General features: G+C 35.0%; 1 protein-coding gene across 35 annotated transcripts in view; it reads left to right on the top strand.

The window, feature by feature from the left end:
* Window positions 1–24,768, top strand: part of shot (dystonin-like protein short stop) — a 733,882-nt gene that overhangs the window by 475,945 nt on the left and 233,169 nt on the right. For 4 of the 35 annotated variants that reach the window (XM_072531693.1, XM_072531694.1, XM_072531686.1 and 1 more), the window contains exon 2: window positions 552–985. The exons of the other annotated variants lie outside the window; for them this stretch is intronic. In XM_072531693.1, coding sequence (XP_072387794.1) covers window positions 587–985 — 399 coding nt within the window. In that variant the 5' untranslated portion in view covers window positions 552–586. The remainder of the gene's footprint in view (window positions 1–551; window positions 986–24,768) is intronic. 35 annotated transcript variants of the gene reach the window in all.

Here is a 24,768-nt window from a genome sequence, read left to right as displayed (position 1 = left end):
GGTTACAATAAGATCGTATACTTTATTGTCAAATAATTGTTGGAAATATTCTACAGGAGTTATTCCTTTTATGTCACTCACAACTACTCTTAAATTTTCTATATATACATCACCATTTTGAGACAAAGGACATCAAGTTTTAATCTTTAGAAAAATAGAACGCTACATCCTAATATACTATTGTTTACTTGTATCCTTTTTGTCATCATTATTTATTTAGGTATTAGTATCTATCTAGTATGACTAGATCATGTATATTGAAAAGTATTACTCCTCAAAACTGAAGCTTACTTTATATAGTAACAAGACAGTTACTCGGCACATATGTTTCGGTAAACAGAAAACAGTTATTCTCAACGAGTTATTTGATAAAAAACAAGTAGTTCATAAAGAATATTAAAATTTAGTGGATCATTCGTATTAGCAATTCGTTCTTTAGAGATTCGTCTCTTTACTGAACATTTTAAGTTTAATAAAGAATAAAGGTACCTCCAACCGTTTTCAAAAGTATATTAACAATATAAGTGATATTAATTTAGTTTTTTTTTAAGTGCTTCAACACCTAATGCATAAAAAAATATAAAAAATGTCGATGTACCGTTTCGTCAAAGACAGTTCTCCTTCGGGTACTCCGAAAAGACTTTTCGTTCAAGGAACTGTTCCCGGTTCTCCGTCGAGTTCCCAAATGGGACCGCCGATAGTGACAAGTTTTTCCGACACTGAAAATCTAACTGCCGTTTACACTAGAAAAAAGCTCTCTACAGAACTATTAGGTAGTTCATTCGAATCTGTTAAAACTAGTAGGAACGGTGACGATGGAAAACGAAGAATTACGACGAAGATTGTTAGGAAAGTGATGACGTTGACCCGCGGTGAGGAACAGAGCCAAGCCGAGGATATGATGAGAAGAGCTGATTTGAAGAGTATTGAAGGTGGACAGGAGATGACCGAGACTAGAAGTCACATGAGTGCTAAAAGAGTCAAGGTCAGTTAATATAAATAAATCTTGTTTGATATGTCTGTTTATATTTTTCCTTTATATCTTTATATTTGGTAACTAAGTAATTTTCCATTTATTATAAGGACTATTTCACTCATCTTAAAATTTTCACATAATCTGACCAATCACAAACCAAAGACAGCTTGTGTTATCGCGAAAACACCAACTGTCTTTCAATTCTGATTGGTCTATCAGCTTCGTGTTTTCAACGACGTAACCATGGATACCTATCGCAAGGCAAAGTTTGACGTTTGCCAAAAAAATTATTGTAGCTGTATACGTCAAAATGAGTCGTTTCGGTGGTACTTCAAATGAAGTTATAAACCAAAACATTGAAGAAAATATACCCAGTAACACAAGAAAATCTAAATCTTATATATGGAGACAATTTATGATGTTCTGTGTGGATCGCAACTACAAATTAGATGCAGAAAATAACAACGAAAGACTAGCATTCATTCTACTGAATTTTTGACCTATCACTTTGTTCATGAAATAGTGTAATAAAATTCCACTCGTGATTTAATTTAGCTTATAAGTCTGTCTTTTATTTCTAAACTCAACTGAGTTTCTTAAAGAAAACACGTTTTTTTCAAGCAACTCAGTTTCGTTTAGAAGTAAATCGACAGACTTATCGCGAAAATTGAATCACTAGTGGTATTACTATTGATAATTTTTCGACTGGTCTAACAACCATTCAAATTTCGTCATTTTGTGTCATGTGGAACAATTTCACCCAATCATGTCAACATTAGACTGATAATTGCATTCAGAGCAATTTTCAATCCCTATGACAACACGATCGAGTTTGACAACTTCATCCAAATAAATTTCAAAATGTCACGTTTCGGCAATGAGAATGTTCAAAGTATAAATGCGCTAATCAAAGAAAAAATTCCCAGAAAGACAACCTACAGTCACAAATATATTTGGGGAATATTCAAGGAATTTTGCTGCTGACGAGAATATAAGTTGAATGAACATAGAAGTTTAGAAGAATTGGCGTTGATACTAAAAGAATTACAAATATTACCTCAAAGACAATATTACCTCACCACGACTGTTCTTAAAACCAAATCGACACTGGAAAAATGAAACTGACAAATGGTACGATAATGTACCTGTTGGAAGAAATACGAGGCATGCTTTTTAAGTAAGTACCGTTTTGCGATTCCGCCGCCGCAGCGCTACGGTCGGCGTTCCGCGCATGAGCGCTGGTTACCTACATCTCTTGTCTACACACTGACGCCATTACAGTGTGATTCTTCATTGTATACTTGTTTACTCCAGTGTTTAAGATGCCTCCAACAATCGTGAGTCACGCTGATTGTGAAGTACGAGCTTGTTTACGATTTCTTAGTGCTAAAGGCGTAAAACCGATCGATATTCATCGTGAGATCGTTGAAGTTTACGGACAAAACATTATGAGTGATGGAATGGTAAGGAAATGGGTGAGAGCATTTAAAGATGGCCGCACAAATGTGCATGATGAAGAACGGAGTGGGCGTCCTTCGGTCGTTAATGAAAATTTGGTGCAGAAAGTGGACGAAAAGGTGAGAGAAAACAGACGCTTTACAATTTCATCATTGTTCGACTGCTTTCCTCAGTATTCTCGTAGTGTTTTGTATCGCATTGTTACCGAGAACTTGAATTACCGGAAATTGTGTTCACGTTGGGTTCCAAAAATGTTGACGGATTTGCACAAAACCCAACGTTTAGGCAGTGCATTGACTTTCCCTGATCGGTACCACAGTAAAGGTGAAGATTTTTAAGACCAAATTGTTACTGGTGACAAAACGTGGGTGGCCTACGTCACACCAGAATCGAAACAACAATCCATGGAATGGCGATATTCATCATCACCCAAAAGAGTGAAGTTTAAGAAAACAATTTCTGCCCGGAAAATCATGTGCACAGTTTTTTGGGACAGAAAACGAGTATTGCTAGTGAAGTTTCTGCCTCGTAACGAGACAATCAATGCAGCGTCTTATTGTGGGACATTGAAAAATCTGCGTCGTGCAATCCAGAACAAAAGACGTGGCAAGTTGAGTAAGGGTATCGTTTTGCTGCATGACAATGCCCGTCCACATGTGGATAATCAGACCAAAGATCTCATCAAATCATTTAAACATAAAAAAAGTAGATTAAGGTACAGGCTTTCATGTAAAAATAAAATTATTGCCATATCTTTGCACGTCTTTTTTTAATTCCAAAACGGTACTTACTTAAAAAACACGCCTCGTACAATGAATGGATGGACTAAATCTTCTGCTGAAGCAATTGGCTTGAATGTAAAGGAGAAAAAGATAAATCACTCGAATAGATCAACTGCTATTAGCGAATTAGCAAAAAGTGGTGTAGAAGAACAACAATTGCTAAAAATTACTGGTCATGGCAATCAGAATTCTATAAAACCATACTTGAATCTCGATCAAGAACACCACAACAAGATTATAAATATTATGCGTGGTAATAGATCTTCTATAGTAGAGAACAGCAACGAATCTAATGTTAACTTAAATTTTAATAATTGTACTTTCACTAACTGTACTTTTAATAAATAAATGTTTCGGTTTGATTTTTTTTTCGAAAAATTATCCGCCGAATATCCCTCGGACATTGATGAATGCCTCATAATTTCATGACAAATTTCTCAAGCTCGTTGCTTGGTAACAGCACTCAGCCTTCGGCTTCGTGCTGTTACCAAGGAACGAGCTTTCGATTGTCATGAAATTATCTCGTCTGTTATCAATGTCCTAGGGATATTACTACTGAAAATAAATTTAATATTATCTATTTTACTCTTTGCTCTGTGTTTTGCTTGTACAAACTTATGGAAAAAAAACTTTAACGCCGACGACAAGATCCGCAAATAAACTGTTACACAGCAAGCCATGAACCGTGCAAAACTGGGCGTGAGCCTTCGAGACCATATAACAAACCAACCAATCAGGCGAAGGATCAGGCCTTCAATATTTCAATGAAAAAAACGACGCAAAAAGGGAACTAGGCAGGGCACTTAGCAGCGAGAATACAAGATGGACGCTGGACAAGACGATGATTCATTAAATGCAGGCCCAGAATCTATAAAAGAAACCGAGGACGATGGGCCGACGACGTGAAGAGAGTAGCGGGAAACTGGCTACAAGCGAGCCAGCGTAGAGAACATTGGGAGACACTGAGGGAAGCCTATGTCCAGCGGTGTACGCGATTGGCTGAATGATGATGGTTTTACTCCATAGTTTTTACTTTTGAATTTTCCCTTTTAATAGACCTTCCCCCAATGTTATTATGCAAGGATTGTACACATTGCAATAAAGATTGGACATTAGTTGAATTTGTTGGCGGCTTTAACATTTTTATGATATTATATTGAAGCTCTTTTGATGGTGAATACTTGACCACTTTTTTGATGAATGGTAAAAAACATACATTCTATATTCCGTTTCTATTTATCCATATCAGACGCAGTATTTTTCTGTTTACCCACGTCTCAAAAGCAACACAATAATGCCATTAAAAATGTATTTTTACTTGTAATTTTTACCTCATTTCGATGTTTTTTAAAGTCGACAATAATCATAAATAAAAAAACAATTACAACCTTGCAGTTTTTATGATGTTTTATAATAATTAAATTTGGTTTAAGAATATGTTTACACGTCATGCTTCAGGAATTTTATAATTTATCAAATTAAGATCTCTTTTCAAGTAAGAGTTTTAACATAGTAAATACCATGGAATAAATGTATATTTAATTTTTAAAACATCCAATAGCTAAACTAATATCTAAACAGCTTATTTCTATATAAAGTTTGTCCTTATTGATCACACCTAAGGCGCTACATTGATTACACCCCGTCTCGAACAATTTTCTGCATTTGCTGTAGAAGAATTTGTCTTTGGCCTGAAAACAAGTTTGTTCTTATTGATTACACCTAAGGCGCTACATTGATTACACCCCGTCTCGAACAATTTTCTGCATTTGCTGTAGAAGAATTTGTCTTTGGCCTGAAAACAAGCCTCGAGAGTCCTCAATAATCTCTTCATTTCATCTTATTTTTCTCGTAGAAGATTCTTTTGATAATAGACCAGCATTTCTGTGTCTGATCGACCTAAAAAAAGCGTTTGACAAAGATGTAATCCATCTTCTGTATAATAGAGAACTTTCCCTAAATATTATAAAAACTATCGAAAACATCTACCAAAACAACAAAATGGAAGTCACAATAGATTTATAACTTACACAATCTATAGAAATAGGCAGCGAAATAAGAAAAGGGGATTCATTGAGCCTCATGCTCTTCAATTTGATCATAGATGAAATCATCAAAAGCGTTAACAAAGGAAGAGGATACAGAATGGGAAACAAAGAAATAAAAATACTCTGGTACGCAGTCGACGCAATATTGATAGCCCAAGATGAAGATAGTCTGCAAAGACTGGTCCACAGATTTAACATAAGAGCAATAGAATTTAATATAACAATTTCATTTCAAAAAACTAAAACAATAGTAGCCAGCAAAGGACCAACCAGATGTAAAATAGAAATTGATCCAAGTACAAAAAGTAAATAGACTGGCGGGATGTCTTAATAACACTAATGGCGAAACAGACACATTAATACTGAGATCAAGTCAAGAATTTATAAAGCCAGTATAAGACCAATAATGAAATATGCCTCAGAAATAAGAACCAACACAACCACAACGCAAATGCTACTGGAAACGGCAGAGATGAGAGTACTGAGGAGAATTACAGGAAATACGCTGAGAGGTCGAAAGAGAAGTGAAGATATTAGAAGAACATGTAACGTACAGTGTATAAATGAGTGGACACAAAATAGAAAAAAAGGATATAATAATCACATAAGCAGAATGGAGGAGAGCCGTGTCGTCAAAATAGCATAGCTTAGCTTTGTGCCCTCCAATTATAAAAATTGGAGACTACCTGTCCTTTCGGTATACGACCGTTAGCGACTCCACTGCCCCTATGAGTCCGACACCAAAATGAAGGTGGCGCGTTGCATACGCGTCGCAGGGCTCCACCCTCCCCGTAGTACCTGTGTTGCGAATACCTCACCCATCCGTTATCCCCTCCCACAGGCGGACAGGTGACGCAGGCAGAGGAATTTTCACCTCGCACGTAGACAGATCGCCGCCGAGGGTCTCTCCTCTACCACTCTTAAATCTCCAGGCGGATACCTGCCAAGACACCGACACCCCTATTGGTGGTGTAAGGACAAAAGAGGTGTGTACGGGCTCAGCTCGTTCAACCTCGCCTGGTTCTCTTAGAATGAGAGTAGAGTGGTCCCACGAGAGTCTCGTATCGGATACTAGGAGTGTAGACCGGTGACCGTGACGCCTAAGCGCCTCGAGTGCGTTTCTTCAGACCCGACACCTCAAGCGACGGCTCTCCACCTCTCGATTCCTATCCATTAGTCGCCTCTTATGACAGGCAGGGCTTTCTGACCTCGGCCGTATTCTTATCTCGCGAGCCGAACGGAGCGTCAAAATAGCAAAAGATAAGTCACCAATCGGCAGAAGAATTATAGGACGACCGCGAAAAAGATGGCAGTGACAACCTTCCATAGAGGTATTAATCCGCCAGTGAACAAGCAGAATTGCTTATAAAGTGGAAGAAGAAGTAGACTCTTTTGAGGTCTGCAGCTGTTCTGTACTCGCTGGGGACCAAATTTGAAGAGAACGATGGATAGAACAAATTGAAACTACAATTCATGTACTTTTGTAATCGTTACGGTCGACGTGTGACAGGGTGTTATCTAACTAGATCTAACTAGATGTTTATTGAGCAAATTTAATAATAAGGGCGAAAAAACACGTCCGTGGTGAACTTCTTTCCGGATATTGTATTTTTAGAAGCACTACTCCAGATTAAAAAAGCACAAAGGGATGCACAAAGTCGACATTAAATTTTATACGATTATCTATGTTTAAATAGATAAAATGTATTTAACCGCTGGAAAAGTATTGGATCATTATGTAGGTACTTTTAAGTATATAAACATGTAAAACACATGTAAATATATAGTAATTGTTATAGAAAACATTTGTTAAACAATTGAAACTACTGTTTATTTTAAATGCATTAATTAATTTAAACAAAAACACAGTCTTTTTGTATTTTGTAAGTTCTACATAAAATGTTTACTTCGGCTACTACACTATCAAGATAATGATGCTAGATCTTAATTAACTAGGTATAATATTAAGTAACCAACGGTAATTACATATTAAAAGAAACATTTTGGCTTATAGCTTTTTCTGGAGTGTTGAATCTGAGGAAGTTCTCGCTTGATCCAACAACTATCAGCCATCATACATACATTCCATCTATCTTGATAACGTGCCCTAAAGATCTTCAAATCGTGGTGAAATCGCTCACGCTGCTCATCACTTGCTGTACCAAAATTTTCCGTGAAATCAGCAAGACGTAAGACCTTAAAAAACACCTGCCTTTATTTTTTCAAATGACGAGCTCTGCTGTCCCACAAATACACAACAAGGAGAGATACGTTGTAAATCCACGTTGTTGTCCAAGGAAGAAGCAGACCTTTTTAAGGTCGACACGGTGCATTTTGGTGCATGGGATATTGCAACATATCAATCACTCTCCTTATTATTCAAATTTTTTACACAAACGAACTGAATGGTATATCGAGACTGAACCAAATAAATTTCCGTTGTGGAGAAGAACACACTTAGAGCTCCGTTTTGAGCTATCAATAAACAGTCACCATTATCTTTCATTAAACCACATACATTATGGCAATACACAAATCCACCATCACTTCGAAGGTATTGTAGAAACTCTCTTTGTCTCTCAATTTTCAACCAAGTTTTTCTTGCTGTTAAAAACTCTGAAGCTTTTATGGATAGTCCTAAATCTGGCGATAAATGATTCAACGCTTGCTGATCAACTCTACAGTTTCAAAATTTGAATCGTTAAGGTTACTTTGATCTTCACCAGACTCGTATTTCCGTATTTCTAAAGAGCGTAATTAATTGATACTATCAAACATGACAAACTCATAGAGCTATTACATCTTACAGGACTTGACACTAAGGACATTCAGATTATAAAAAATCTATATTGGAATCAAACAGCCCACATGAAGAATGGACATATGGTGAGTGAAAACGTAACCATTTCGAGAGGGGTTAGACAGGGCTGTATTCTTTCGCCACTGCTTTTCAACCTGTATACGGAACAAATATTTCTAGTGGCACTGGAAGAGTACAACGAGGGCACCAAGATTAATGGCGTACCAATAAGTAATTTTCGATATGCAGATGCTACTGTTATACTGGCCGATAACATTGAAGATTTACAGATGATGCTAAATAGAGTAAATACAACTGGCAACCAATTTGGACTGAAGATTAATAGAAAGAAAACTAAATTTATGGTGATCACTAAAAAGAACATTCAACATATCGACCTGAATATTGAATCCGAACGTATTGAAAGAATACACCGATTTAAATATCTGGGATATACAGTAAATGATAAGTGGGACCCAGACATATAGATTAAAATCTGAATTGAAATAGCAAGATCCAAATTCATCAAAATTAGAAAGCTCTAAAGCAACCGCCACCTAAGCGTTAACCTCCGATGGCGCGCCACGAAATGCTACGTACTCTCTACGCTACTTTACGAAGTTGAAGGGTGGATGTTAACAGCAGCAACTATAAAGAAGTTAGCGGCTCGAGAAATGTGGCTGTATCGACGCATACTGAGAATACCTTGGACAGAGAGAGTGACCAACACAGAGTTATTAAGACGAATAGGTAACCAGGTGGAATTGTTAATAACTGTTAAAAGGAGGAAAGCGTCATACCTAGACCATGTGTTCCGTAATGATAAGTATAGTCTGCTACAGCTTATCGTGGAAGGCAAGATTGAAGGTAGAAGAGGTTTGGGCAGAAAGAAGAAATCCTGGCTGAGAAACTTGAGAGAATGGTTTCAAATACCAGAAGTTGCGAACATAATACATGCGGCACAAAACAGAGAAACCTATCGTTTGATGGTCGCCAACCTTCGGTAGAAGACGGCACATAAAGAAGAAGTAATTAATTGAAAACGTACTGAGGTTTCGGCTGAATGAGGCACTGGGCGTATAACTTTTGTTGTGTTCTGTCGTTTTCACTGTACAAAAGTTACAACAATTTGAATGATTTCTGAGGCCTCTCCAAAGCATAGGTTTACCAAATGGAAGTTTATCACGTGTTTCCTTGGCCACTTTCGTAAACTCTCTACGCACTGCTTTGAGAACTTTACGAGGGCCCTAAGTTGACTAAGATTTATCCTATAATTTCTTATCGTCTGTAAACCTTCACAAGCTTTATATTCTTATCATTTTTTAACTTTGGTTTTATTTTTCTTATAAAAATTGACAAATATTATCTATTAATAGATCTAAATTGTTAAATATTGACAGTTGGTTTTAAAATATTTTCGTCCATATCTTAATTGTTTAGTTACATCTTCTACAGTCTGAAAAAGTATTGGTGATATCACTGAAATTAAAAATAAATTACACATAATCAAAATAATATATTCTGATATAATCGATCTTAAAAAACTTGTTAAATAATAAGAGAAACCTTTCATGAGCATGACCAAATCAGTCGAACACATAAATAAAAATCCTATTAATACATTATATAGGTACGTATTATTAAATCATATATAGTTAGAATAATCATTTATTTATTTATGTTTGCAAAATTGTGCGTTAATTCTAACTGACTTTGTACCAGATCTTTATCTGCGATGTCCTTTTATGACTGAAAGCTATTTTACGATTTCACTGTGACGAAAGAATTGTGGCGCCAAAACTGTTATAATACTCCTAATTTTAACAAATAATATTAAAAATAAATGGTTTGTATATACACACATCAAAATAATCTAAGGGACATTTAATACTGATAAGAATAACTATAAAAAATTTAACAAAACTTCAATATGCGTTTTTTGTCTATAAGATAAAAAATAATATTTCTTTATTGGTACTTGATTTTAGAGGTCTATGAATGATACGTTCTTGAAAGTGATACACGGCAGAATATATAAAAAATGCGAAGAACAAGTATCATGGACGCAGTTTGGATTCCGCGATTCCTTAGGCACCCAAGAGGCTCTATTCGCTGTCCAATTGCTTATGCAAAGATGCAGGGATGTAAACTGTGATGTGTATACTTGTTTTATCGACTACAAAAAGGCATTTGATAGAGTAAAGCATGATAAACTTATAAACATCTTGAAAGAAGTGGGGTTAGATGATAGGGACTTAAGAATCATCTATAATTTATATTACAACCAAACAGCCAATATTAAAGTGGATGACCAATTGACAGAGGCAGTCTCCATAGCTAGAGGAGTGAGGCAAGGATGCATTCTGTCCCCGGTGTTAATATATACTCTGAATATATCTTCGAGCAAGCGCTAGGCGAACTACAAGAAGGCGTATTAGTCAACGGAATACGTCTAAACAACATTAGATATGCCTACGACGCAGTAGTTTTTGCAGATAGTCTGGACGGTTTGCAAAGAATAATGTCGCGTATATCAGATATAAGTAGAGAACACGGACTTGATCTTAATACGAAGAAAACAAAGTACATGGTAGTCAGTAAGCGCGAAATATTAAATACACAGCTTTTGGTTAACCAACATCCAATTGACAGAGTGGACAGCTACACATACATTGGTACCAACATTAACAGCCAATGGGATCACTCCAGTGAAATAAAACAACGCATAGGAAAAGCGAGATCGGCGTTTAGCAAGTCACGATTTACCACTTGCTACCAAAATCTCTCTCATTAGATGCTATGTATTTTCTACGTTATTATACGGAGTAGAGGCCTCGACACTTTCCGAAGCTTCTTTAAGAAAACTCGAGGCATTCGAGATGTGGTGTTACAGACGTATTTTAAGAATTTCATGGGTGGATCGTGTGACTAATGTTGAGGTCCTACGTAGAATAGGCAAGGAATGCGAGATTATTAACACCATCAAAGAGCGCAAACTAGAATATCTAGGCCATGTTATGAGGAATAAACAGAGATACGGCTTGTTGCAACTCATTCTTCAGGGCAAGGTATTTGGAAAGAGAGGACCAGGGAGAAGAAGAATATCTTGGCTTCAAAACCTGAGAAAGTGGTTTAATACATCGACAACCGGACTATTCAGAATAGCAGCAAGCAAAGTTAGGATAGCCATGTTGATCGCCAACATCCGGAACGGATAGGCATCGTAATAAGAAGAAGATGAGGATTTTGATTTAGTTTTACAATTGCCAATAATGGAGAGGTATCAAGAGGAAAGTCAAAGAGACGCTGCTGAGGTCTTCCACACGAATAGAAGTGCCATTAATCGTTTGTGGTTAAGGTGCCAAGAAGCTGGTGATGTTGCTGAACGTCATAAAGGCTGGACAAGCATAACTAACCAGAATGAAGACCGTTTTATTAGGTTTCAGACTTTGCGAGATTGCATTGTAGCTGCCTCACAATTACAAATGAGACTGCAAGAGACCTATTAGGTGTTTGTAAGCCGGCAAACCACTAGAAATAGACTGCATGAAGTAGGGTTAAAAGCTTGTAGATCTGTGAGAGTGCCTGTGCTATCCAGAGGAAATCGCGCTTATCGACTTTAGTGGGCACAAGAACACGCAGTTTGGGTTAGACGTGAATGAGCCTCTACTTTGGGACAAGACAGACGAGAATTTGGAGACGATCTGGCAATACTGAACGGTTTTTAAATGCAACAGACTACTGCGATATTATTTTCGAACCTATTGTTCTACTCTTTGCACAACAAGCTGATCCCCAATTTCAATTATTGCACAATAATGCGCGTCCACATACTGCCAAGGTCGAGCGAACATTGCTCGAAGATAATGAAATTGAGGTTTTACCATGGCCTGCACAATCACCAGATTTAAACCCAGTAAAGTATGTATGGGGCATATTGGGCAGATGCATTTTACAACAAAATATTGCGTTCAATACAAAACAGCAACTGTTTTAGGACCTTTCAATGAAGTGGAACAGACTACTGTGGCAAGACGTGCAATTTCTTCATTCATTAGAAGCAAAGTACCTTCCTTTAAACCCAGATGAAAGACCTCAAATCTTAAAACTATATTCTAATTCTTGTCCTGGTCAAAATAAAAATTCTGCAGTTATATTTACGCTATTATGTTATGTACAAAATAGCGTGTTTAACGAAACTCAGCACATATTTTCAATAAGAGGACATAGTTTTATGCCGGTTGATCCCGTCTTTGGACGATCTGAAAAAATAATCAGGAAACAAGAACAAATTTCGAGTCCTCAAGGTTATTACAATATTTTTGATAAAAATTGCAAAGTGTTGCAAAATGGTCAACAATGGGTTATTAAACACTACAAAGTTTTGGCCTGCAAAATGTTAAACAAAAAAGTTTGCGTTTAAGTTAACTGAGCAACGAATCTTTAATTATCACAAAGAAAAAAAAACAGTTTTTGTGCAAAACACTTACACCGGTAATGCATGTTCACACAATGTATTGAAAAGAAACAGTGTTAATATTTCACGTACTTTAGAAACAGCCACATTGTTACCAGCTGTTAACAAAATTAGTGCTGTCAAAAGCGCAAATGTCAGATATCTTTTAAAATTTGTCAAGTTAACCGATGAGGAAAAGATGTTCTACGAACGTGCACTGCAGAATGTTGGCAATGTCAATGAAGACGTTGCGGAAGAAGTCGTGGACAATGAGGAAGTATTTCTTTAGTGTAATTCATAGTGTATTCGTTTTTTTTTGTTGTTTTCTTCTTCAAGTGCCATCTTCGTTCCGAAGGTTGGCGATCATCAGGACTATACGTATTTTCGAAACTGCTGACCGAAACAATTCGTTGCTGCTACAGCTATACCATTCCCGTAGATTCTTTAGCCAGGAGTTTCGTCTTCTTCCTATGGACCTTTTTCCTGCTATTTTCCCTTGCATAATTATTCGAAGCAATTCATATCTTTCGCCTCTTGTAATGTGTCCCAAGTATTTCAGTTTTCGTTTTTTGATCGTAAGTATGACTTCCTTTTCTTTATTCATTCTTCTCAAGACCTCGACATTTGTGACTCTCTCGGCCATGATATTCTCAGGATTCTGCGATACATCCACAGTTCAAATGCCTCTAATTTTTTGGTATCAATCTTTTTCAACGTCCATGACTCCATTCCGTAGAACAGCACAGAAAGTACGTAACATCTCATCAGGCGTTTTGTTGTTTTAGTTAACTAAATCTCTTAATAATTTTTCAAATGTACCTTAAGTCCATGGACTTAATTTAACTTTCGAATGTTATATAATTTTTTTTATTTTATTCTAAAGACAAAAACAAACAAAACCTAAATTTTATTAACAGTGGTTAATTAGAAGGTTATGATTAATAAATCTGCAAAAAATCTGTTCTCTACCAAATGCGAATCAATAGCAGCAGAAATTCGAACGTACTGAAAAATCACAAATTTGGCCTTGGTAAGTTTTGGAATAACGCTCTTCATTTAAATTAACGTGGTGCAAAAACGTTCCATAGTTAATCGAAATACTTGCTCTGATGGACTATTATGTTGACCATAAAATGGACGTAGTGCGTAATACGTATTTCGAACAGAACCAGAATTTTCAAAATAAATTTGTACAATTTGGAAGCGTTGTTGGAGGCGGCAAGTCTATTCATGCTGAAATGCCAAACCCAACTTAACATAAATCACTTAACAGTAGACTTTTTTTTCTATTTTCCAATTTTTGTGATTCCATACTGTCCAGGTTCTGAAAAACAACTGCCTCCTTTGCAATTAATATACTACCATCTTAGTTGTTGTACAATGCAATACAAAAAAGGAAAAAAACATCAAGACAACAATTGAAGATATTTAATTTATACCTATGTGGAGCCTCCATCTTTAAAGCACTTCATACAAGGTTTACGTGAAATCCAGAATAAATAAAAACTTAATTTCAGCCCTACCCTCTTTATATTATAACGTGGCAGCTTATTGTTAGACAAGTTTGTAGATACCCTCTATAGAATTTTTATAACTACATATAATAACATACTTCTGTAGATTTCTAATAATATTCGTATATTCTCTTGAAATTAACCATTTTGCGAGTTTCGATTCAAAGGTCGTCGTGGAGTGACACTCACGATCTATTGCTTTTTAAAAGATTTACGGCATACCAATGCAATTTAAGGCGTATTTATAGAAATTTCAATTGCGATTCATACTCACTTCGGCAGAACTAATTATTGTATTGACTATTGACGATACGGCAAAAGTACAGTTATATGAATTAAAATTCGACACGACTTACGAGGAAGAACAAATAAAGACATTTAAAAAACAGAAAGGTCTGCTGTTTTACAATTTGGTTTTAAACGAGTAAGTGTAACTTGTGAAAGTAATTCATTATTTCACTCATAATATTTTGAGTCTGTTATTAAGGATGTCTAAAAAATCTAATGAAGTTATGAGCTCGCGCAGATTAGTGGTTATTGAAAATCATGAAACACCTGCTGAAGATGAAATAAACCTGGAGTGAGTGTAACGAGAGAAAATGTCATGCTCTCAAAATCTAGAGAATGCCCAAACTATCTTCTATACGAAAATGCTCTATATAGACAAAGATCTATATTCTTTCACACCTTCCAAGCCACTTTTCTCATGAAAGCAAAACTAGTTTTGACTGCAAACAATTTCTTAAGAAACGGACGGTTAATAAAAAGGTAACCTTAATGTGGCTGACAGATTATAGATAGATCCAGTGCATAAAAAACGCCAGCTTTAAAATGTTTTTAAATATATTTTTTACTTAGATAATTTTTTTATTTGCGGCCTAATTATGACCATTTTTTGGATAATTTGAAAGAAAATCATCCCAGATCAAATCAAATTTGGACGAATTATGTGTTAATGTTTCTTATTTTAAGTACGATTTCCGAATTGGAAATCTAAACATCAAAATAAGCTTATTTTAAAATCACATTGTGCCTTATTCCCAATAAAAATAATAAACTGCATTATGACGCCACAATAAAAAAGCTTCATACAAAGTTATTTGGCACCGTCGGGTGGTCAAAGTAACGACACTTTGATTTTAATACTGTGGTAACGAGCAGAACAGAACTAGTTTGGTATGCCATGCCTATTGCATGGGTTCGTGGGTTGCTCTTTCATAAAGCATAATAAATTAAGACAGTACTAGTAAAGCATTAGGAAAGAGTAGGTGTATTATATTAAATTTAAACTGGACGAAAAATTACTTCTTTTTATTAAAAATAAGATATTATTTGGTATTTTTTAAATAACATATTTGAAACCATATTTTCGTTTAGATTTTTTGGAGGTAGGTGTGAAAATAAAAATTAGTTCTATAAAAATGAAATCAAATGAAAAATATTTACAACACTACTGTTTAAATTAAAAATAATTCCAAACAATTAGAAATTCAAAACCAAATAAAATTCTTAGGTAATTAAATGTTCAAACAGACCACCAAATTGTAACGAACAGTAACCAAATCTATTGTACAACGCATTTCTCATGGCGTTGAGTTCATCTGCCGATATGTTTTGGCTAAGTTGGATTATCTTTTCCTTCAGTTCCTCCAAGTTGGTGGCTCGCTCGAACTCATGCCTGTACAATTTCGTTTTCAGCATTCCCAAAAATATAAATCTAGAGGAGCTAAGTTGGGTGACCGAGGGGGCCATTTTATTGTACCGTCTGTACTAGTGACACGTTCAGCTCTAACGGCTTTTGCATTATGTGCAGGACAACTGTCTTGTTGAAACCAAATTTCGTTGAAGTTAATTTGAAGACGTTGAAGTGCAGGAATAATTTGATTTGGCAGTAATTGGAGGTATTTGACTGCGTTTAAATTGCTTTTAATGAAAAAAGGACCAATAATATGGTCTCCCAAAATTCTAGTCCAAGCATTCAACTTTTGTAGATACTGCGTACGCACAGACACACTCAAATGCTTATTGTCCTGAGACCAATAACGTACAGCGGATGAATTATGTTTCTTGTGAATTGTAAAGGAGGACTCATCTGTAAACAAAATATTTTTCAAAAAATTGTTATTTTGTGGCATTTAGTAACATTTGCATAAAATATCCGAAAAAGCTCCAGGTGAGTTTCATTTCAGGAAATGTACAGTCCGGGGCATGGGCATGTCATGTCTGTCTACGTGGCTCGTAAATCACGTGTCTCGTGAGCTGGACCTAATTTAGAAACGTACGTGAGTGAAATTCAGTAACCGTAAGCGGAAGTGGAAAACCATTCACCCGCTCATCTCTATCTCAAACTCATCAAAAAACGCCCAGCATTAATTTTAGGTGATCTTTGTAAAACACAGAATCAATATGATTTATTACTTTAGAATAGTTGTAAGCAAAGGTATTCAATAAGGCTACTACTTGCTTGTAGAATTTTATACGTATTTAATATAAAATACTACATCTCCTCTATTTTGTTCCTTCTTAGAAGATAAGATTCTAGAAGTTTTACAGTTATTTTACAATCGCCGAAACCTCGCGAAATTTTCTTATTTTGATAATTTTTCGACTGTTCTAACAACCATTCAAATTTCGTCATTTTGTGTCATGTGGAACAATTTCACCCAATCATGTCAACATTAGACTGATAATTGCATTCAGTGCAATTTTCAATCCCTATGACAACACGATCGAGTTTGACAACTTCATCCAAATAAATTTCAAAATGTCACGTTTCGGATCAAGAACACCACAACAAGATTATAAATATTATGCGTGGTAATAGATCTTCTATAGTAGAGAACAGCAACGAATCTAATGTTAACTTAAATTTTAATAATTGTACTTTCACTAACTGTACTTTTAATAAATAAATGTTTCGTTATGTTGAGTTATGATTTTTTTTTTCGAAAAATTATCCGCCGAATATCCCTCGGACATTGATGAATGCCTCATAATTTCATGACAAATTTCTCAAGCTCGTTGCTTGGTAACAGCACGAAGCCGAAGGCTGAGGAACGAGCTTTCGATTGTCATGAAATTATCTCGTCTGTTATCAATGTCCTAGGGATATTACTACTGATAACAAAACACCCAAAACATTACTAGTTGTTTAACCATTTGGATGTTTGACTACCTTGCATCCAAGTTATTAAAATATCTTGGTTTGTCCTCGCAATACATCCTTTTTAATAATGGAGTAACTTATCATGAAGAATTTTAGATTAGGTTATTGTGTTTCCATTTCAATCGGCAACAGTGCATTGTAGAAATGCTCACGTCGGGATATTGCTAAAAGGTACTAAAACCAGTAGTTAATCAGATGACGAATTTCGTCATCTAAATTTTTTGTATGGTAAAGTAAACTTATGTTTTTTTACTGCGAAGCGTCCTCTATAAAAATGTTTGTATTCTTCTGTCATAAAACTACACTATCTGCATTTCCAAATCTTGTATAATTTGTTCCATGTACAAATCAGCTGGTTCTCCAAGCTCTTAATATTTTAAACATCTCTATTTACTATTCCTGTATTTATATCCATATTTGCTCATATCATTAGATAGCTATCTATGATTTAATTATCAGTTAAAAATATTATTATTTATTAGCCAAATGGGAATCGTGTCCTATAACTTTTTTCACGCTCGTATTTTTATTTGCACTGTATAATATGTAAACATTGACAATGTTTACACGCTTTATAATGTTTGGTAGTAGTGAATAATACAGATAGTATTACGTCATAATTATACAACTTGTCTTTTACATGTACGGTTCTATTCGTGGTGTTAATTTAAAAACAATTCCACATTAATATTAAAAATATCTGCAATGGTTTATCTATATATATATATATATATATATATATATATATATATATATATATATATATATATATATATATATATATATATATAACTTTACATACTTCTACTTCCCATAGAGGACCTTCTGGGGAATAACAATTAAAAAGTGTCTACCCCAATTATTTAATAATATACAGGGTGAGTTGTGAATTTTGACTGAAATTTCTATTCGCCATAACTTTTGAACGGTAAGTTCGATGTATCTCATCTGTTGGTCAAACGGTACGCTAGTACCACCTAATTCTTCTTCTTTATGTGCCGTCTTCTACCGAAGGTTGGCGACCATCAAACGATAGGTTTCTCTGTTTTGTGCCGCATGTATTATGTTCGCAGCTTCTGGTATTTGAAACCATTCTCTCAAGTTTTTCAGTCAGGATTTCTTCTTTCTGCCCAGACCTCTTCTACCTTCAATCTTGCCTTCCACGATAAGCTGTAGCAGACTGTACTTATCATTACGGAACACATATCCCAGGTATGACGCTTTCCTCCTTTTAACAGTTGTTAACAATTCCACTTCTTTACCCATTCATCTTAATACCTCTGTGTTGGTCACTCTGTCTGTCCAAGGTATTCTCAGTATGCGTCGATACAGCCACATTTCTAGAGCCGCTAACTTCTTTATAGTTGCTGCTGTTAACGTCCACCCTTCAACTCAGTAAAGTAGCGTAGAGAGCATTTCGTGGCGCGCCATCGGAGGTTAACGCTTAGGTGGCGGTTGCTTAAGAGCTTTCTCATTTTGATGAATTTGGATCTTGCTATTTCAATTCGGATCTTAATCTCTACATCTGGGTCGCACATCATTTACTGTATATCCCAGATATTTAAATCGGTGTACTCTGTCAATACGTTCGGCTTCAATATTCAGGTCGATATGTTGAATGTTCTTTTTACTGCTCACCATAAATTTAGTTTTCTTTCTATTGATCTTCAGTCCAAATTGGTTGCCAGTTGTATTAACTCTATGTAGCATCATCTGTAAATCTTCGATGTTATCGGCCAGTATAACAGTATCATCTGCATATCGAAAATTACTTATTGGTACGCCATTAATCTTGATGCCCTCGTTGTACTCTTCCAGTGCCTCTAGAAATATTTGTTCCATGTACAGGTTGAAAAGCAGTGGCGAAAGAATACAGCCCTGTCTAACCCCTCTCGAAATGGTTACGTTTTCACTCACCATATGTCCATTCTTCATGTGGACTGTTTGATTCCAATATAGATTTTTTATAATCTGGATGTCCTTAGTGTCAAGTCCTGTAAGATGTAATAGTTCTATGAGTTTGTCATGTTTGATAGTATCGAATGCTTTCTCATAGTCAATAAAACAGGCGTAAACATCTTTCTGTTGATCCAGACATTTTTGAATCAAGACTTGTATTGCAAAGAGCGGCTCTCGAGTTCCAAAACCGCATCTAAAACCGAACTGTGTTTTACTTATGCTGTGTTCTAATTTTGCTCGTATTCTGGAATGGATAATACGCAAGAATACTTTAAGGGTGTGACTCATTAAACTTATAAGGCGATATTCACTACACGTCTTAGAATTCGATTTCTTGGGAAGAGGCACAAATGTAGATTTCAACCAGTCCGATGGAATTTGATCAGTATCGTATATCTTATTAAACAGTTCCAATACTACATTCAGGTTGTTCTCGTTAAATAAAAACTTTTAAAAATTTGACGGGTATTTCATCGCATCCTGTTGCTTTCCCATCTTTCGTTTGATCTATAGCTTTTATCACCTCACTTTTCAATATTTTTGGTCTATTCAGATCAAGAGTGTTCGTAGAAATATGACGATAATCCGTAAACAAATCTTTTATGTAATTTGCCCGAGTCTGCAACTGTTCTTCTTTATCTACAATAAGTTTGTTGTTCTCGTCTATTAACCTACCAAACTGTTTTTCTTGTAAGTATAAGTAAACTCCTTGATTCTTTATGCATATTAAAACTATCGTGTCTTCGTTCTAGCTCTTCTATCTCTTGACATTTTTCTTGTAACCATTTCTCTTTGGAGATTTATTTTTTTCTCTACGCGATTACTTAATTTTTAATTAAAAATCAAATTTGACTATGAATTAAAAATTTGGCAAATTGAACCACAGATTTAAGAAAAAATGTAACTTACAAAATACTCTATTTAATTTATAAATATTATGCTCGTGTTATTTTAAATAGTAGAACCTTTTTGCCTATTTCCGGAATTTCAGAAGGTACAAGTTGTTTTGAATAATACTCAAACATCATCCTGTATAATGTTTGTTTAGTAATTTATGGTTACCTTTTATTGAAGTCTTAGAATTCTATTTTACTTTTTTCAAAAGAAAAGGCAGTAATAATCAGCTTTATTTTTGAGTTAATGAAAAATAAAATTAACATTTAAAATAACCTGCATTCAATCTGTGGCTCAGTTTAATTGTGGATTGCCTACCAAACTGGCGTAAAGAGTAAATTAATATTTAAGGAAATTATTAAGACAAAACCCAAACAGTAACGTAACGTTACAGCACGCATGTTCGCCGATCCCACTACATACAGAAAGGGCAAGTAAATACTGCCCTGGAATTGGTGATAAAGATAACAAGGGGAAATTATGATTTGGCGTCAAATACAATTAGGCTACGCCACAGTAAGTCGTTTCTAGATTTATAATGGAAATTTGTTTAAAATCCTCTTGTTATACAGTTTTTTACGTAGAATTCAGTGGTATGGGGTAGACTTTTTCCAAATACGATATTTTTTGATAAACGGGGCAGTTTGAGGGGAATACTATGATCATTGTTTAACAAACTGTCTATTACTAACTCGAGACTAATCATGTGTAATGTGTAATAATTTTTTTTTAGTTTATACATTCTGTTATACCGAAAAATATTAAATTTGGAAAACTATAGGTATCTTAACCACTGGATTTGACTGGAAAACTATATAAATTTTTAAAGTTTTTTTGAAAGTTAGAAAAAAAGTGAAACCAACACCAAGAACAAAAAAAAAAATCGCCCGGTTAGCAAAACTGAAGAGGGCTGGGAAATTTTTAGATTTTTGCATCTTTAGTTTGATAAAAAAAGGAGCATAGAATTGCTCAAATCCCAAGTCTGATGCCTACAGTACTAACAGTGCTACACTGCAAATAAAAGGAATATATTAAGCACCCCGTTTAAAAATTAAAAGAATTTAATTCTATATTGATACTAACTAGCGAAAAAATAAAACTCAATTTAAATATTGTTTTTATTTAGGTGTAGTGAAAATTTATATTTGAGTTACATTTTTGCTAGTTGTATCATACCCAATGATTTATTACCATATACACAACTTTCCAAAATATGAGGAGCCTGTCTTTTCCTAGAGGGTATATGTCCGAAAGTGGTATAGTTGTGTAGCCGTAAAGCCTTTATGGCAAGTCGAGATCCTGCTGGTCGACCAACACTTACTTTTAGTTTTCCTGGCAAACTATACTTTCGACGTCCAATAGCAGTTGGTTATACTTCAATTTTTATTTGATGAGACTTGCGGGATTTAGTACATATCAAGTTAACTGTAACTTTCACTGTAACATTTTTTTGCTCTACTCCCGTGTAACTTCCAAAAGTGTGGAAAGCAGAAACCAAACCTGTCTCGGGGTTTGCAAAACTAGCCGCATTGAATAACATTCAATTTTTTTTTAGTCTACGAGCTTCTAACTCGGTTAATTCTTTGTCAGAAAGAGTTTTAGATTCTTCAGAATCAGCATCGTTTCCATGGTCTTCCGCAAGAGATACATATATTTTTGTGTCCATATATTTCTGGAAGTGTTTGCATGTTGCTGTCTAAACTCTTTTCCAATTATCAAAATCATTCTGGTGGTGGCCGAATACCATAAGCTATATATAGCGTATCCCTCTTGGTAATTATACACACCAAATTCTATGCAGTTTTTATATTATTTTCAAGAGAGAATATTACGACAGATAAACGTTTGGATACAGATACATACTCCTCTAATGATATCTACTGTTTGCTCTTCCTGTAAACTTTTAATTTTATATATGTCTATCTATCTATCTAATTAGCCTTTCGGTACATCTTACATAGGTCTCCCCAATCCTTTTCCATTCTTCTCTGTCTGTCGCTATAGTCATCCACCTAGAGCCCACGTGCTTCTTGATATCATCTGCCCATCTCATTTGGGGCCTTTCTCTGCTTCGTTTATAATCCCACGGTCTCCAACTTATAAGAATTTTGTTCCATCAGTCTTCTTTTTGTCTTATATTGTGTCCTGCAAATCTCCATTTCAATTTTGCAACTTTTTATCTAACATCCCTCACTTTTGTTTTCTCTCTTATCCACTCGTTTCTCTTTTTATCCATTAGTCTTATGTGCAACATTTTTCTTTCCATTGCTCTTTGGGTTTTTATGATTTTGTCCATGTTTGCTTTTGTAAATGTCCACGTTTGGGACCCATACGTGAGTACAGGGAGTACGCATTGATTGTATACTTTGGTCTTAAGATGCTGTGGATATCTTTTGTTTTTAAGAATGTAGCTTAGTTTGCCAAATGCCGCCCATACCAGTCTAACTCGTCTTTTTATCCCTGCTGTTTGGTTTTCTTTGTTAAAATTTATAGTTTGACCCAGATGTATATATATATATATATATATATATATATATATATATATATATATATATATATATATATATAATCCTGAACTTGTTCTGTTTCATCTTGTCCGATCCTCATTGTGATGTCTTCATCTGTATTTGTTATGATTTTGGTCTTGCTGTAATTCATATTAAGGCCTATCTTTCCAGCTTCTACGTCCAGATCTTTCATCATTTCAAAATTATATATGTCTGGTTATATATCAAATTACAGAAAAGTCATTCCTACTTTTAAATCGAAGCATTTTGTAAGGAGAGATCTAGAATATCTTCCACTGCTAAAATCTGTTTCTCTTTGTTTCAAGTACAATTCATAATGAGTTATGATAACATTCTCTAATTGTGTAAGATTAAAAGCCAATGTTCTATTTAGTGCAGAGGTTTTTAAAATTCTGAATACTATAGTCCGTCTAGTATCCGGAAAAAAGAAAGCAGAATTACAATTTTACGGTATATATTTCTATCACTTGAAATATAAAATTTCAACAAATATTTCATTTCATTTACTTATACAACCTCCATTTAAATCTAAACACTTAACTAAACGTCCAGGTACTCCCGAAACTAGGTCAAGGCCATAATTTTCGGTAATGGTGTTCCAGGCCTGTAAAACTGACCGAATCAAACCTTCTTTATCTCATGGCGCTGCTCGTTCCACTTCAATCTTCATCAGTCCCCATATGTTTTCAATGGGGCTAAGATGTGGAGATGCTGCTGGCCACAGAATTGTTGCCAATTCGTGTTCTTGCATGCAAGCTTAAGTATAAGCAGAAGTATGGCATCTTGCATTATCTTGCTGAAAACGCCACCCCTCTGGATATAAAACGTTTCAAGAAGAAAACCATTTAGGATGCCACAATATTTCGCACTATCAACAGTACCATTAACTATACAGAGAGGTGTAGCACCACGCTAAGATATTGCTCCCAAACCATTATTTTAGTGGGAAATTTGGAAATTTGAACGGTAACATTTTCTCTTGATAGGACTTGCACCAAGCTGGAAACAACTGTCATCAAGATATAAAGACATTATTAAAATTATCTTCTCGAAAACGTTGACAAAAATCTATTCTTCGTTGCCTTTGCAGAGGTGTCATTGTAGGGATTTTTTTGGATTGCTTGATATGTAGCCTTGCTTTTTCAGTGACATGCGGACATTTTCTGGGCACACTTTTATTCTTCGTTAATTTCCAAATCTGTTCGCTAATTTTCGAAACCCTAGGCGCGGATTTTGACGTCCTAAAGCCACTAAAGCATTTAAATTGTTTCCGCGAATCTTACGCGGTCTACGAGAAACTGGTCTATGTCTCATATCTATGCCATTTTTTATCCTCTTTATTGTCTCATACACTGCACTTTTTCCGAGTTCAGTCAAATGCACTAATTTTTTAACGTTTCGGACACCCTTTCTATACAAATATTCCACCACTTTTCTTTTTTTTTACTTGCGACATTATTTCACAAATCTTAAGTCTGTTTACTAACAACAATATTTGGCAGATGGTGTTGTCATGCGATTTTGTCCATAACCTATTATCGACACAACCTACTTGATGCATTAGTTTTGTCTTAAAATGTTACAAAAAGGAAATCTATTAAAATTAGGAAAAATATAAAATTCCGGATACTTTCTAGACGCACTATATTTCAATATAAATAGAAAATAAACAAAACAAAACGTAAAATTTTCAGGTTAGGGTGACTCGTAAATGATAATTAAATTAAGACCAATCGGAGGTTCGTATTTAGTTTCCTATGCCGTGCGTTATGGGATCGGCGATTATGCTTACACCACGCTGTTTTTCAGCAAAATTTTGCTAATCCACCATTTTGAATGATTCAAAATGGTGGATCATTTTTTTTTATCCAACCCTTCATTCCAGATTTCAATAAAAAACTTTGTAGTTCATATATCAGTAATAAATTATGGAAAAATTTTACAAATCAAACTAGTAGTTTGAATTTTTTCTCCACCACCTCACTGTGCATCTCATATAATACGTATTTGAGTTGTGTAAAAGTTTTATGCCCATATATTTTTTGACGTATACAATAGAACGTTGCACAATTAATTGTTATTTAGTATACAGGTGTTTGTGTTTGCAATCACAGCAAATTAAACGCGCTAACATCAAACACATACATTTGTCACTTAAAAGACAATACCCAATTAAAAACTTTCTTA

This window comes from Diabrotica undecimpunctata, chromosome 5 (genome assembly GCF_040954645.1).
Source record: "Diabrotica undecimpunctata isolate CICGRU chromosome 5, icDiaUnde3, whole genome shotgun sequence".
Taxonomy (NCBI): Eukaryota; Metazoa; Arthropoda; class Insecta; order Coleoptera; family Chrysomelidae; genus Diabrotica; species Diabrotica undecimpunctata.
The sequence above is the reverse complement of the archived record's forward strand: the minus strand, read 5'-3'. Positions and strand labels throughout refer to the sequence as shown.